This window comes from Trichechus manatus, unplaced genomic scaffold, assembly GCF_000243295.1.
Source record: "Trichechus manatus latirostris isolate Lorelei unplaced genomic scaffold, TriManLat1.0 scaffold00008, whole genome shotgun sequence".
NCBI lineage: Eukaryota > Metazoa > Chordata > Mammalia > Sirenia > Trichechidae > Trichechus > Trichechus manatus.
The window spans coordinates 5918318-5934194 of record NW_004443944.1 but is presented as its reverse complement, the minus strand read 5'-3'; the positions used below and the strand labels follow the sequence as shown (position 1 = coordinate 5934194).

Here is a 15877-nt window from a genome sequence, read left to right as displayed (position 1 = left end):
TCATCGGCGCCCCGCCGGCGCGTCCCCGCCCGACGGGCCTCCGACCCCGGCCCAGCCCAGCCGCCCCCACCGGGAGGCATGGCGAGGCCCACGAGCCGTATGGGCAAACGGACAGACGGCTCTCAAGGTCCAGCAGCCCCTTAACGCCCAGCGCCCGGGCGCCAACGCGTCCCTGGGGCCGCCCTGCAATGACTGGGGGCGCACTTTCCCGCGGACACTGGAGCCGGCGCTAGAAAAATGGCAGAGGGCACGGGCGCGTCACAAAACAACCGGGAGATTTATTGAGATAAATACAGAGAACGGTCGCCGAGAGGCCGCGCTCCGACGACCCGGGCCGACCCGGCTGCATCCCGGCGCCCCTGCGCGGGCCGAGCGCGCGCGTCCCCAACTCCTTCTCGCAGTTTCCACACTGCTGCGAGTGTCAGTTTTCTTGAGCCGGGAAAACGGACGGACAATTCTTGCCGCTGTTAGGAAAATGCTATCTTTTCTCCCTGTCTGTTTAAAATACAATCTTTGCATAATTCGGAGCAAACCACCTACAGGAGCGATGCATGAATAACGCTCTAAATCATCGCACGGATCGTCTATAAGGGAGTTGTAAAGTGCAGTCTTTAGTCATGCTTAAAAATCGTATTTCTAGCATGAATGAAAAAACCAACACTGCAGAAACACGCCTTGCTCCAGCAGATCCGGGTAGCAGGCGGCGTGAAAACCCGACACCGCGGCCACCCCGAGGCAGGGAGATACCACGTCAAAGTGGAGAACTGTTTTAAAATGCTCTTGCACGTTCGGAGTGAGAAAAGTGCTGACAGAAACTCTGAACAAGGGGGAAATTGTCCATTCAGGGAAACGCGGCGACTGTCCTATTGTTAAGATACTTTTCCAGCAGCTCTGTGGGTGAGAAACGCATTTGGACTTTTCCGTTCTTTCACCCACAGGAGGGCGAGAGTTCAAGTAAACAGGAAGCTTACACGGATGGTCGAACAACAAACACGCAAAACCCGTCCCTACGAGGATGGAAAACGCCACACAAACGATAAACTGATGGGGGTGGGGTGGGGCGGAACAATCTCTAAAAATCTCAGGTGTTACAAAAAAGAATAAAATGTAAGCTTTAAAAAAAGGCTTTTTTGTAGAGAAGTTAGTCATAAAAAAATCTTTCCATTGGAGAGACATTCATATTAAGTTAGAGAAAAATGTTAACGCATAAGCTGGAATTTGGGGTTATTTACCAGTCTTGTTTTTGCTACAACTCTAAGAGCACGTTGTGATTCAGTGTGTAAATTCTACACACAATACAAACTGAAGCTATTTTTTTTTTTCTTATTGGAAAATTAAGCTCTGCACAGAATACAAGATTCCAGTTGAATAATTCTATTTGCTGCTAGATCAACAGATTTTAACAAAACGACAATCTCCATTTCCAGGCAATGAAAAAAATTAAAACTGCTTGTTACCAAAGCAAGACAATATCTCCCGTCTATTCACCGTAGGCAAATACTGAATACAAGATGGATTAATTTTCTTCTTCTTTTTTTTAATAGATAGCCTCCAATTTATTAACTCACTCTTTGCTACCCTGGGCTACAATTTGAAATTCTCAGCCATGGACCTCATTTTCCTGGGCGCAGTACAGATCCCTTCCTCTCTTTTTAAAGGATCAGCTCCATGGAATTTGGGGAGGGGTACTAACATCCTGTTTGCCAGGAAGTTCACTATATAGCTTCAGAAATATTATAACAATAAATAAGAAAGAAAAGACAAGGCAAAAAAAAAAAAAAAATTGAAGGGCAGAATGGAATCAGCTTCCATGCCCTCTGCAGCTAGCTCTATGACCCCAAATGGATCGCTCCTCTTTCCTTCCCTTATCCCTGCCTTTAGAACATGGAAACAGAAATAAGAAAAGTAACATGAGCATACATGTATGCAGAAATCAACCAAATGTTTACAGAATCTTGAAGTGTTAATTAATGACAAACCTGTTTAAATTCTAGAGCATCTTTCTCTTAGTCTAAAATTTAAAAGCATGAAATAAGTTCCGTGCACTTAAGTCAATTTGAAGAGTATCCTAATTTAACATCCAAAACCACTGGTGTTTGTGGAACAAGTATATGGACTGATGAGAACTATGGTTTCCTATTTTTGTGAAGATTCTAAAGCATGAGATATAAAGTCAGTAGCCATGCATTTCAATTTATCAATTTCCCTCTTAAAGGTATGATAATTTATCCATATAAAAGTGAAAAATCTTTTAACTTTAAGCCTCTATCAAGAGCGAATACATATATTTATGGACACCGTCCCTGAAGAAGGGAAGAGGGTGCGTGCTTGAGGAAAAGTTCCGAGTACATACAGTTCATAATCAAAGTACAATATCAGAAAGACTGCCATAAATCGTTCTTTAGTAGATTTTTTTAAAACTCACATTTTTCAAAACAAACAAATTGGGCTATATTTGCAGCAACTCCAAGTGGAACATAAATTTAAATGATGTATTTGTTCTGTTCACTGATAGGAGGGTAAATGTTACATTAATATATTTCTTCCTGTCGAGAGTTATTTACATATGTACAGTATTCCAGTTAAAGATAAAAGATAACACCATAAACCATATTTTATAGGGAAGCCGAATATGGAAGTCTGTGAAGGACTTTAAAGCTTATAATAAACCACTTTATTGAGGGGGGAGGGCTTTAAATAAAATTGTATGTCACAGAGGAGGGCAATCGCTAGCAGACCATCTGATGGCCTACAGTTCCCCCCACGCTGAGCCACCTGGTTCTGCAAACTTTCCCAGACTACTACTGATCAGGCTTTCGGGGAGGGGGAGCCCAGAGCAGGCCCAGGATCCCTGGGTCACCCCTTGGGGCTGCAGACGGGAGCAAAAGGGGCCATGTGAGTGCTTGTTAGAAAGTTTAAGAAATCCTTCTCTCTCAGCAGGTACGATGCAATCATTAGTTCCCTTGAAGTTACGAAGCAGTATGTGCCCGGCATGAAACGACCAGATTGTGGTTGGCCAGAGTAGCTAGTCCCGTTTTTCCAGCACAGCGGTGTCCATAATATTCAGCCGCTTTGGTTCGAGGGTGGCAAAAAAGGAAACGTCTTGGTCCCGGTCTGACTGCAGGGCTGAGACAGTCTCTTCCACGACTTCAAGATGAGGGTTACCGGCATTTCTAAAATATGCTGAACAGAACACATGTGCTTGAGTCACGTGGGCCATGAACTGTGCTCCAAAACATGCTCTTGCTTTTTTCTTTAAACCACATCTCAGGGCAAAAAAAATCATTTTTCCCAGAATAATTATGTGTCCAAGTCCTCTAAAATGATAACATTGCTCTAATGCAGGAGTATTTCTTAAACTTTAAAGATGGACTCCCAAGTGTGCATATCTTAAAAATTACAGGAACTAAAAAAGTTTAACATTATTTTTTCTCCCCTCTAATCCCAAAGAACCGGCAATATGTGGAATCTAAGAGAAGGGTTGCTGGCAGGGTGGGGGTGGAGTGACAGGAAATGGATTTCTAGGGCAGATTGAAGGTGTTTTCCTGTATACGTGGTGCAGATATGAACTAGTTAAGGGAAACCAATCTTCCATTAAGTCCTGTTCAGGTTTAAAATTACTGACTAGTTTGGGCTGTAAATGCTTTTTTGTTGACTACAAAACGATACCATTAAAACCTAACAGTAGTTAAGGCTGAAGTTCGAGACCTCCTAGTTGCTGCCTTAACAAAAGGTAAGGTTTAAAATGGGTGAGTTCAGGAACAAGCCCACGTACCCTTTTCCAACAGTGTCTGCCTGAGAGCTTTGGCTAGCAAAACCCGTACGTTTGGCACAGGGTCCGATGCCAGGCTGAGGAGGCTGGGGAGTAAGTGTTCCACAAACTGATCCACAGGGATGCACTCGGCACTCACCACCGCCTGGGAGGAAAGTCAGAGTCAACGTTTTCGGTAGGGATTGGCACGGTTGTTCTAAAAACGTTGCTGTTATTGGGTGCCATGGAGTCGATTCTGACTCACAGTGACCCCGTGTGACGGGGGAGAGCTGCCCCATAGGGTTTTCTTGGCTGTAATCTTTACCGGAGCAGATCTCCAGGACTTTCTCCCGCATAACCAATGGGTAGGTTCGAACCGCCAATCTTTCGGTTAGCAGCAGAGCACTTAGCTGTTGCACCACCAGGGCTCCTTCTAAAAAATGTACGCTTGTGTAATTCCAAAGAAGTAATTTCAGAATCTCTAGGTTTGAGAGGGGTGTGTGTGTGTGTGAATTTAAAAATCTCAACAACTGCATTTGGTCAGGGAATCATTACAATTCCTTTCCAAGCACTGGGTTACACGTGGCTAACCCTCAGTGGAGAAAGCAGAATCTTTGGCACCAGACAGGTTTAGGTTCAAAGCCTAACTTGGTTGCTTGGGGAAGCAGTTTAGCCCTTGGAGCCTCAGTTTCCTCATCTGCACAATGGGGATTCTGTGAGGATGGCAGGTCATTTATGTAAAGCACTCGCCAGGGAGGGAAGAGCCGGGACCTCTGTGACCTGGGCTCTGAGGGTGGGGCCCTGCCACCCAGATCTCAGAGCCTTGTCCAGAGCCCTGAGGAGGCCTGGTGGCGCAGTGGTTAAGCACTCAGCTGCTAACCTAGAGGCTGGTGGTTCAAACCCACCAGCCACTCAGTATTAGAAAGCTGTGGCAGTCTGCTTCCATAAAGACGGCAGCCTTGGAAACCCGACGGGGCAGTTCTACTCTGTCACACGTGGGGTCACTATGAGTCGGAATCGACTCGATGGCAAGGAGGTAAGGGGCAACCCAGAGCCGAGCCCTTAGTAAGCAGCTACTCTGTCCCGCTCCTGCCGAGAGCCCCCAGCACCCGCACGACGCTTCTCTGCTCACAGTTTTCCTAGGTCATCTCACTGAATTCTCACCCTCAACCGCAGAGAACGGAGCCCGGTTTTACAGGTGAGAAAATTGTAGCCCAACGTGTTAGTGCCACCCAGAAGCCTCCCGACCAACAGCGCTGGCAGGCTGACTCCAGCTGTGCGGCTTCTCCGTCCCGTGGGCCTCTCCGCGGAAGGGTGACCTGCGCTGCAGCGGCGGGCACGCTGGCAGGCACGGGGCTGGGAGCTCAGGTGTGCCTTCCCATTACAGCCTGGGGCAGCACTGCCAGGCAGGTGTGCGCACCGTCACCCCCACCGAGCACCTGGATAATGAAATGCAGGGCAGAGACCACGGTGCCCCCGGCCACTCACGGCGGGAAGCCATGGAGTCGGGTTTCAAGCCAGTGCGGTGACTGCCGCGGGGCGGGCGGGCGTCTGCTCTCTTCCCGTCCAGGTGAGGGCCCCTCCCTGGAGCTACATTTAAATAACAATTAACGGGGCCCTTCAAAGGTACCCCTGACGGATACCACTTCCTTTTGTTTGTGTTAGCCTAGGTCTTCTAAATCTTTAATAATTAATTAGTGAAAGCAAAAAAAAAAAAAAAAACATTTATTTTTCTTGAACAAAATTAGTTGATGTCTTTTGCTTGTTTTATTGTGGGTTTTCTAAATCTCGGGTTCAGTAAAAGCGAACATTATTTCATGTACTGCCTCCCCGCAACGATGTGGAGCGCTGACTTTTTCCTCACTGACGCCTGCGGCGTCAGGCCTGGGGTCGGGGACCGAGGTATCACTCCGCTGCCCTTCTCCAAGTGGACGCCAAATGACCCCTGTGATGCCCCTCGGGCCCACCAGGAGGCGGTGGCGAGTCCTCTGTGGGGGTGGCTGGGCGGGAGAGGAAGCGGGCTTTGGGGCCTGAGGTCAGGTCAGTCCACCTCCGCGCCACCGGACAGCGGGCAAAGCTAGGAGATGGCGTCACAGAGACTCATTTTACTGTCCCCTCTACTCTCATACATGCTCGAAAATGTGCTCGGTAAAAAGTTAAAACGTTAAACATAACACTTCACCAGGAAAAAGAATCACGGCTTTCTATTCCCTGTGTGATCTAGAGCACAGCACTCAGCCTCTCTGGGCTTCAAATGCTTCCTGTGACAAAAGCTGGTCTAAAGGTGAGTGGGTGCGCCATGCTCGACACACGGTGACTCTTAGTGTGGAGGGGGCCATGCCTGAGAGGATTCCCGGCACACAGGAGGCGTTGAAGAAGTGACGGCCACCATCGCTGCCTCTGTCCCCAGACAGAGGGGAGGCTGCTGGGCAGGCCCCATCAACTCCTCACTTCCTTCAGCACAGCTATAAACCACTTGTCCGAAACCCGCCATTCCACATGTTTACAGAGGTTAAGTCCCCGCTGCCTGAAGTGACTGCTCTGTCCTTCACCCCCACCCCCTCCCTCCAAGGCAGCTGACTAAGGTGAGGGGCAGTGAGAGACATGGCCCTGGACGGGCCCTCCCCCGACCAGCAGAAGATGTTGGAAGAGCAGGGCCTTGTCCCCTCTCATTCTCCAGCACCCAGAGTCCATCTGCACACAGTAGGTGCTCAATCACTGCTGTGGAATGGGTGGCTGTACCAGCTGGGCAACCCTGGTTAAGTCCCTTCAGCTCGCTGGGTGGGTCACAATCTCAGTAAGATAAGGAGGGTGGGCCCACTGGTCCCCCGTTCCCGGCTAGTGCCCAAGGGTTGGGATTCTCTCTCTGGTGAACCTGATGTCAGCACGTGGCAGATGGACACCAAGGGACATGCTAACCTGACAGATGAAAGCGAAAGCTTGCCTTCCAACCCACTTAGGGCAGTGCCGGAACCTTATGATGAGCTCGCTGATGAAGTTTAACCCCAAGGCACTTTCGCTGTTGGAGTAGAACTTGCGCAGAATTGCGACAGCCTGTGAAAAACGTCAGGAGAGCAAGGGTAAAACGCGGCCTGCCATCTGTCTGAATTATGAACAACCACTCCGCGTGGAAACGAGACATTTTCACGCACCCCTCCTCCTTGAAAATGAATTTATAAGCATGAGAGAAGAGAATTTTTGTCACGGTAATCATTAGAACACAGAGAAAAAAGATGCGGAAGTATACGGCCACACACATACACACACTCACATGCATAGAACCCTTCACAAAAATGAAATTTATAAAGGAACTGATGCGAGAAAAATACATGATTAATCTTAAGGTTCCAAATGTTAGAGCCTGTCCTCTTGCATAATAACTGAATCATCAACTTTCAGAGCATGTCATTTTTATACAATTCTAATACCATCAGAGTACCCTGGCAAATGAGTGTTTTCAAATGGGATTATTTTTTGTCCATATTCAGCTGGGATAAGCCCACATAAAACAGAATCAGCTTCTCTATGCTGCAGTCTTTCCTTACTAAATACTTTTCTACAAAAACCTGCTGTACAGCAAACCCAGCCCATATTTAAAAGAGACACTAAGCCAGTATTTATATGGTTTCATACAGAGAGCGATTTATCTGTAATTTCCATCACTGAAGCATACAACTTAACCAAAAAGCTATTTTTCAAATTAATACAACTATAATATAGTTCCTCATTTCAAAATTTAAAAGCTGGTCTCATAGGTAAAGCTGCCAAACTAAGCCCAGAAAAAATAAAGGAATTAAAATGGAAGATAGGTAAGCATTTCTGTTTGCAAAAACCACAAAGAGAAAAAAGCCTTGATTCCTTACTAGTTTGAAGGAGATCCACCGAACTTCAGAAACTTGATCTGCACACAGCTTTAAGGCAATATGCACTAGGTAATCATACACATCATGGGGACTATAGAGTTCCAAAATCAGAATCAGCTGTCTGAAAGGGAAAACAGAAATCAACAACAACAACAAACAGCTTGTGAATTTCTCATCCTCTCATTTCCTCTTACAGATCAAAACAACCTGGCCGGAAGAGGATAGCAGCGGGGCCAGGCAAGGCTATCAATGGAAAAATACAAGAGCAGAGAGCTCCCTGAGATGTACATGCCGAGAAGTGTGGGAGAAAAGAAATCTTAATTCTCCCTCACCAAAAAAAAAAAAAAAAAAAAAAATCAAAGAAAGGAAATAAATTAAACTTTCTAAAACAGAGGCTGAGACATTTATGAAGACGGACTTAATATTTCAATGTTAGGTTATCATCTTGAAAGCACATAAAACTTTGTAGAATCAGATAACATAAAAATAGCCAGGAGGCTGAAGCTCCCAAAGATCGGCTGATGGAGGGAAAACTCAGATGAGATTTCTTCCACGGCCCCTCGGTGTTCCTGCAACTGCAGATGACATTTTCTGCTTCGGCTTGCCTGCTCAGGGCCTGCACTGGGGTCTCCTGAAACCTAGCAAAGTCCACCCAGAGCAATGGAGCCATCTGCTCTTGACTCCAAAAGAAAAAATGAAACAAAAAAAAAAAATTCATAAGCTAGCTGGGTGAGGCCACCTACCTCCGCGGCTGTCTCTGTTTGCTAAATGGGGCCGGGGGAGAAGGAGAGGAAAATAAATGGCATTATTTCCACACAGGCCACTAAAGGAAATGAACAAGCTATCGGGAGGAAGTTAGAACCTGATGCCAGGAGTGCTGGTGGCTGCTCTCATATCAAAAAGCACTGTTTTCAGAAAAATGATACCAATATCGTGGGCACGGGAACACGGAATTCGTATCTGCGGCTCTGGCTTCAATAACCAGGCAGAGATGGGAGATAGGGCGCCTCCGAGATAACGCGGGGATGGGCGCCGTTCCCGGCCTCACCAGCAGGCAGGCCGCCGGCCCCGCAGGCGCCTCGCCCGCGCTCCCGCACGCCTCCGCTAGAGGGCGCGATGCTTTCGTGGAAAACGCGGGCCTGTTGTTCTCTCTTCTTCTAGAACACTGAGCTGGGAACACGGCATAATGACTAAAACCTCAATCTCTCAGATTAAGCATAATGATTAAAGATCACCGCAAAGAGAAAATCTTTGTTTGCCCCTGGCATCGGCCAAATCACATCCTGAGTAGCTGCAAAAGCCTGATGAATTTCTGCGGGGCAGACGTTCGTGTGAGAGAGGAGAGAGACGTGCAGGAAAAACAGCCCGGAATGCATCTCCACCCAGTGAGCACGCAAACCCAAACCGCCACCACCACAAGCAAATGCACGCAGCGCCCCAGCGAGCACCCTGTACACCTCAGGGAGGAGAATCAGTTACGTGATGTTTTTTTCACTCTTTTAAGAGCCGTGAAACCTTTAACATCTCCTTTTTGCCGGCACAACATGGAATTAAATAACTCCTTCACACACAAAACGATGTACAGATAGGAGCCACCTTGGGGAACATTTTTATTTAATAATTCTCTGAGCTGGGTCAGACCTTTTCATACTGCTCACGCTAGCGTGATTTTCTTTAGGAGCTGAAGCAGACAGACCACGCTGTACCCTTCAGAAAGGATTGCACTCAGAATGTTCAAGAAAGCTCCGGCAAAAGCTGCTCTGATTAATAGGAAAATATTGAAGAGCAGGTGATTCATCTTTTATTCGGTTCAAATAAATTGCCTTCTAGAACAGCAGAACACTCTGATTCAAAAGTGACTCTAGCCCTGTCTTCGTCTGAAAATGAGTGTCTCCCCGGAGACCGTGGTATTTGTTACTTGAGTTTGGAATTCAGTTTATCCCTAAATAAAGGCGTAATCTCTTTATCCAAAAGAACACTATCACTGCTAGTTTAGAAATCAATTATTAGGTAGGAAAATGAAGAATCATTCCATCTCATTTGCCTTCTGTCGCCTGACAGGGTCTACTTACTCTGCTAGTTCATATCGAAACCTCCAATTCCTGCTGTTATCAGTCACTACAAATTCTTGAAGCTGATAAAGATATTCTCTCCTCTTGTCTGTGTGAAGCAACTGTTTGAAAAACAGGTGTATGTAAATAAGCATATGGACTCCCTCAAGATACCCACAACCACCCACTGTTAACTGCATTTCTGATGAGACGCTGGTCACCAGCAGGGACTCTGCATTTTCTAGGACCTCGTCGCCTGTCACTGGCGTGGCTGTGAATCAACACAGCGTTAGATGAATGCTTCCGACCTTTACCCTGGCCAGCACATGTGCTTCTGAATTTCTCAATGCCCCTAGGACCCCGTCTTCATAATTTCCTACCTAAATAAAACAAGCATGTGTGTGCTCAGAAATCCTGCTGTGTCACAGGCAGCAGCTGCTTCCCAGATTGTTCCTCTGCATTGGGGATGAAGCCCGGACCAGTGCGGCCACACACCCGAGTCCCTCAAGGGCAGCTCTGGCTGGCGTGGATGCAACTAATTAGTTTCTCTAGGTCATTTTTAAACTCTTATTTTTAAACTCATCGTTCTTTTAGAAGGAAGAAAGAAAAAAAAAAGAAACAAGAGAAGCAGCAGCGTCTTGCAGAGGGACTGAGATTGGATTTCGGCTGCGGCTTGTCCCTGGGTGACCTCCGGGCACATCATGTCATTATCCTAGGCCTCAGTTTCTCCTTTATCACAGAGCATGCGAGGTTATCTATCTAGCATCCTCCCCAGAATTAAAACTCTCAAAGAGGAAGATTAGCAGGAAAGACATAAAAATATTCACCCTTCACTGTGGGGAAGAGTAAGAGTTTAAGATTTGGGATGGATGTTTCAATGAAGAAACCGAGACGCTGCTTTTTTTTTTTCATCGACACCTTACATATCCGGGGTTTTAAAAATGTGGGTGGAGAAGAGATTTGTGTTTTGCCTTTCCTGCTCCTTCCTACCTTTAGAAAATCGTACAGGTGTTTAAGGACCCCAATGCGCACTTCATCCAGGTCCTTTAAGAAGCCGTTGAAGATGGGCACCAAGTCGGCTGCCGTCAACTGGTCCCCAAGAATCACAGCCAGCTCATGAATGGAGAAGGCGAGGGTCCGACGCACTGTCCACTATCAGCATGCGGCAGACAGACAATCAGAGAGACCAAGCTGAGGTCAGTGTTATCGAGATCTTAAATGGCATTTCTGGAGCTAAACTAACACTGGCAAGTGTTGGCCACAGGAGGCTTGATTTCATCCGAGACCAGTCAGTATGCCCGTCTCCACAAAAGCACAGAGCAGTGAGCCTGGGGCAGCTTCCCTTTCCGTCCCAATGAGGGAGCCCACCCCACACAGGGTGTGCCACTGAACAAGCAGCTTTACCTGTACGTCGGAAGCCAGCGTTTCGTAGGTGTCTTTCAGGCAGTGCCAGTTCTGCCGGCCCAGGGTGAGCGCCACCCCGGGGAGGCTGTATGCACAGTGCTTGGCTATGTCGGTGTCCACGGTCTGTGCGCGAGCTGGGTCGGTCATCGACACGTACTGGTCGAGTAGGGGCTGAGGGATGATGTCCTGGGCAGTGGGAGAGAAAGGCAAACCACCATGCTGGCGTGAGAGGTCAGAACGGGAGCATGAAGGTTCCAGGTGAAAACAACCAAGCAGAAATGTGGAGGCACCAAGAAGGCCTTCCGAGAGCCACAGGGCTGTGGATGGACGAGCTTCTTAGTGCCCAGGGGTGAGAGGTGGGGTGGGGTCCCAACTTGCACTGAAGTTAAAGCAATGTCCACCACTCAACTTTTTAGAATTAGTATGTTTGATATTGCATAGGAAAAAGTTTAAAGAGTAATGTTTGGTTAGTCTAGAGACACACAGCTCCTGAGGATGGAGATAGTCTTCGCTTTTCTCATAACTGCCCCAAGAACAGAGGGCCCAAGACCCTAAACTGAATCATCACTGTGTTTTCCCAATGACGGGACGCAGCCTTCAGAAAACATCATCCCACTGATGTTTATTTCCGTGAGGGCAATGGGATACAACAATTACAGCGCATTCAAGAGGGCGTATGTGGCACGAGAACCAAATCCACCAGCCAGAACAGGGTCCAACAGCTTAGCAAATGAAGCTGCCAGAAACTTTCTGGACAAAAAAGGGGTAAATAACCTGCATTAACAGATGCTAAATATTGATGTATAGACACCGATTTTTTTCTCATATTTGCTTTGTTAAAATATTATTCTAGATTGTTCAGAGGACTTTAAACACACATTTTAGAATTCCCTTTTTTTTAAGTTGAGAGGTAATACTAGCAGCTGAGATTAGAAACTAAGAGATGTAGTTAATATTGATGGAAGAAAAGTACTTTGGTTCTGGCAGCCATTCTTATATGTAACTTGCAGAAGATGGAATGTTTTGAGTCGCTTTTCTTTCAAGGAACATGCATGCTATTCTCACAAACCTGTAATTTAGATTTATTCTCCTCGTGTGGGGTTGGGTCGCGCCTCAGCTCAGCCTGCACAGGGTCGCTGCTCCCGTCACAGTCTCCGTCTGGACCCTGCAGAGTTAACTGGGCATGTTACCAACCTACTGCATAAGAGGAGGCTGCTGACTGCTCCCACTTCAGTGAGCCCTCTTTCAATGCCAGCAACAACTTCTGCAAACCTAGACCAGAGCTTCCCTGGAGGAAGTCAATGGCATCTCTCCAGATGCTAACAACCCCATCTGCACAGCTGTATAGGATACTGCATAGACCAGTTAACGTAAGTGCCAAGGAAAACAGACACTGCACATTCCCATTTCAAGGCTGCTGAGGCCCTTACGAAAGCACGAAGGCGAGAGCTGGTCAGTACCATCAACTCGGTCTGCACGTCCTGTTCTTTAGTGGGCCGGTTTCTGAGGGTTAACCAATGCCCTCAGGTAACACTCACGTGTGTAAGGCACAGACAACTCTAGAAGGATGAGCCTTGCAGAAATGCTGGAGCCAGCAGCTCTGGCCTTTCCCGGAAATCAGAGGTGGCAGCCGCACTGGGCCAGGGAGAGGGGACGCAGCGGGAGGAGCCCATTTAATTTGAGGGAAAAGATGTAGCTGAGAAAAAAGTATTTACCTAAAAAACTGTTCTCGATTTTCACATGTACAAACACTCCTAATATTGGCTGATGAACCTTTGCGTTAGGTTAACAATGAAAATGAGCGGGAACATTCAACGGTGACATATTGGTCTCTGATCATTGATTAACATTAACTGGGATGGACCTGACCTTCTCCTTCAGCCATAACATGTATTTCCTACTTGCACTTGAAATGTCATACTGTCTACCAGCTTAATGGGTTCTGACAAATCAGCTCAATAGGATCCAGGAAAGTCGATTAATATACCAATAGTTGCCTCGTCTGCTCGAAGGCATGCTACCAGAACCGTCAATTCCCAAGGATTTCACTGAAATGCACTGTTTATTTTAACAGACCATGGGATAAAATGGAAAGATGTTGGCCTGATGACCTAAGACCTCAATTCCTCCAAGTTAATAAATTTACATGTACTAATAAACTGTGCCACTAGAATCCGTTATTACCCCTTTTAGGAATTAATTTTATTCCAAAGTCTTCAGAGCAACTGTTATGTATGGCACTTATTCTAGGAGCTGAATTAAAGCATAAGTAAGCCACTACAAGTCATGGCAACCCCAAAAGGTACTGTGAGTTCATTTCCCCAGTAAATCCCCACCATGGTGGCACCACCCCCAAGCCTTGCCTCCCATCTCTGACCGAATCCCGATTCCAGGCAGTGACTCACCCTCCCCACAGGAGTATGCGCTGTACCCAGCCCACCATGCTAACCCCATGAGGCCAGCGGGGGAGGTAGGGGCAGAGTGGGAAGGGGCCTGGGAGGAGGCCGTGAAGTGTTTCTGGCCCGGGTTTTCCTTGTTCCTCAGAGGGACAAATGGGAAGAAATGGTCCCTCTCCTACTGGGTGTTTTCATGCCCACACGGAACAGTCAGGACAAAGCTGACTCACTAGAGGTGGCTGAGGGGAGGGTGGACGGTGCCAACCTCTCCCTTCTGCCTGTCTTCCCATGTGAGGGGACACTTTCCTCAGTGTTTAAGCCTCTTTAAGTTTGTTTCCTGTCCCTTCTTTTGCAACTGGGAGCGTCCTGACTGACCCCACTGGAGCCCTGGCGGCAAACAGGCCAGTTCAGGGGCCCAGACTTCCCATGCCATGACACCAAGGCTCAACCGAACGCACCCTTTAAGACACAGGACTCAAAAGAGCAGCTCTGCAGAATCTGCTCTTTGGTTTCACATCCGTTTATGACAAAGAGGCCCACACGTTTACCACATCCCTCAAGGCGGCAGACGCACCCACGCCTTTCTATCTCACACGTGGGACACTCCCACTCCAGCTCACAAGGACAATAACGTGAGTACCCGTGCCTATTGTTTTCAAAACAAACAAGCAACACAGGGTGTCACCACATTTCTTATTAGTCAAAGACAATCTTAATGAGCTCTTAGACATTTTACCTTTGGGCTTTTGAAATACGTGTTTTGTTTTACTCTGCTTTATTGGAGCAGGCCTGGGGGCAAGGAAGGTGATAGGTCAGTCCAATCACTAAAATAAAATTATAAACTTTGTGCATCGAGAAACAGCTAGAGGCCCTAGAGACCCTCAAGTTTGAAGACATTATCCCTCGTGGCAGGTGCTGAGGTGAGGGGACCGAGGAACTGAGGGCTTTCGGATCACAGATGCCACTCTAATTGTAATTCACTCTTCGCAACCCAAGGAGCCTTGGTGGTGCAGTGGTTAAGCGCTCAGGTGCTAACCAAAAGGCCGGCAGTTCAAACCCACCAGCCGCTCTGCGGGAGAAAGATGTGGTGGTCTGCTTCTGCCAAGACGACAGCCTTGGAAACCCCATGGGGCAGTTCTACTCTGTCACACGGGGTCGCTAGGAGTCGGAATCGACTTGATGGCAGTGAGTTTTTTTGTTTTGTTTTGTCTTCTTCTTAACCCCTACTCCCCCTCCCCGTGAGAGGCCTTAGCTGAAAGTGGCCAAGTGGAAGCTTAGTAGGAATTAGGAAGGCACAGGAGCCTCCAACCACAAGCACGTTAGAGGCTTCTGGAGAGACTCCAAGTAAGAAAACAATGCTCTGGCTCCCTCCTTAACCGCTGCCAGGACCCAGGTCTCCCAGAGCCAGGGACTCCCAGGGCCCGACTCCAGGCTGCGGGGTAAGAGATGGGGAGCTGGTTGGTAGTCACTGCTGGGTTTTCAAACCCTCTCCTCTGAGAAGAGACATGTGGTATCGCTACCAGAGCAGCCATGTGTTAAAGAGCTCCATCAAATGAGATGATCCATCATGAAACCTCCGTCAGCCTTAACTTCTATGAACTGCACGAGCTCCCTCTCCACCGTTAGAGATGGGAATGCCTGCTAGCAGTGAAATGGAGCATTTCTATGGTTAATGCCCCTAAAAGCAGTTCTCGTCACCTTTGGAGGAGAGGGAAGGCACTTTTTGGTCTCCCCACCCTTGTTTTTGTGGAAGAGAATCAGGGTTATCAATCACCTGATTGATTGGTTGTCTAGTTATCCAAAACATGACCTTAAGAATAAAATTAAATTTGCCATTTATCATCTCTGCCGGGATATGTTAATAAAAGCAAGCGCAGCTTTTGTGATTTCTGTCACATCCTCGGTGGCTGAGGGATCGGGCAGACACTCACTGTGCTCTGTAATATCCTGGCCGTGCCCAGCGCGTCCAGAGAACAGGAGGCAGACAGCTCCATCTGACTTCCAGAGGCGGAGCGGGGGTCCGCCGCAGACACTTCATTTAGATCTCCTGCCGGTTTGCTCTGGGACGCGCTCACCGAGTCAAGCTGTGCGGCTCTCAGTGCGGCTGATAAGACCTGAACTTGAGCTGGATGGAGGGAAGTTTCCAGAATTTTAATAGCTTTTTATTTGGTTTGGGGGGTTCACGTCAGAGAAGTCTTTCTTCAAAACAGCACAGTGCACGTGAAGCCATATAATGCAGGTGCGCCACACAGACACACACTCCACATGTCTGCGCCTGGGTGCAGGTGTGCCACACACACACACTCCACACGTCTGGGCCTGGGTGCAGGTGCGCCACACATACACACTCCACACGTCTGCGCCTGGGTGCAGGTGCGCCACACACACACACACTCCACACGTCTGCGCCTG

At 47.8% G+C, this 15877-nt stretch overlaps 1 protein-coding gene across 1 annotated transcript in view; it reads right to left on the bottom strand.

Moving 5' to 3' along the window:
- Nucleotides 1–1846: 1846 nt before the first annotated feature.
- LOC101340788 (serine/threonine-protein phosphatase 4 regulatory subunit 1-like) overlaps nucleotides 1847–15877 on the bottom strand; it is a 105204-nt gene continuing 91173 nt past the window's right edge. The window contains exons 12-20 of the mRNA XM_023742687.1: nucleotides 15397–15590; nucleotides 12139–12234; nucleotides 11070–11255; nucleotides 10656–10817; nucleotides 9687–9787; nucleotides 7615–7735; nucleotides 6671–6805; nucleotides 3776–3917; nucleotides 1847–3183 (exon numbers count right to left, since the gene is read on the bottom strand). Coding sequence (XP_023598455.1) covers nucleotides 3026–3183; nucleotides 3776–3917; nucleotides 6671–6805; nucleotides 7615–7735; nucleotides 9687–9787; nucleotides 10656–10817; nucleotides 11070–11255; nucleotides 12139–12234; nucleotides 15397–15590 — 1295 coding nt within the window. The 3' untranslated portion in view covers nucleotides 1847–3025. The remainder of the gene's footprint in view (nucleotides 3184–3775; nucleotides 3918–6670; nucleotides 6806–7614; nucleotides 7736–9686; nucleotides 9788–10655; nucleotides 10818–11069; nucleotides 11256–12138; nucleotides 12235–15396; nucleotides 15591–15877) is intronic.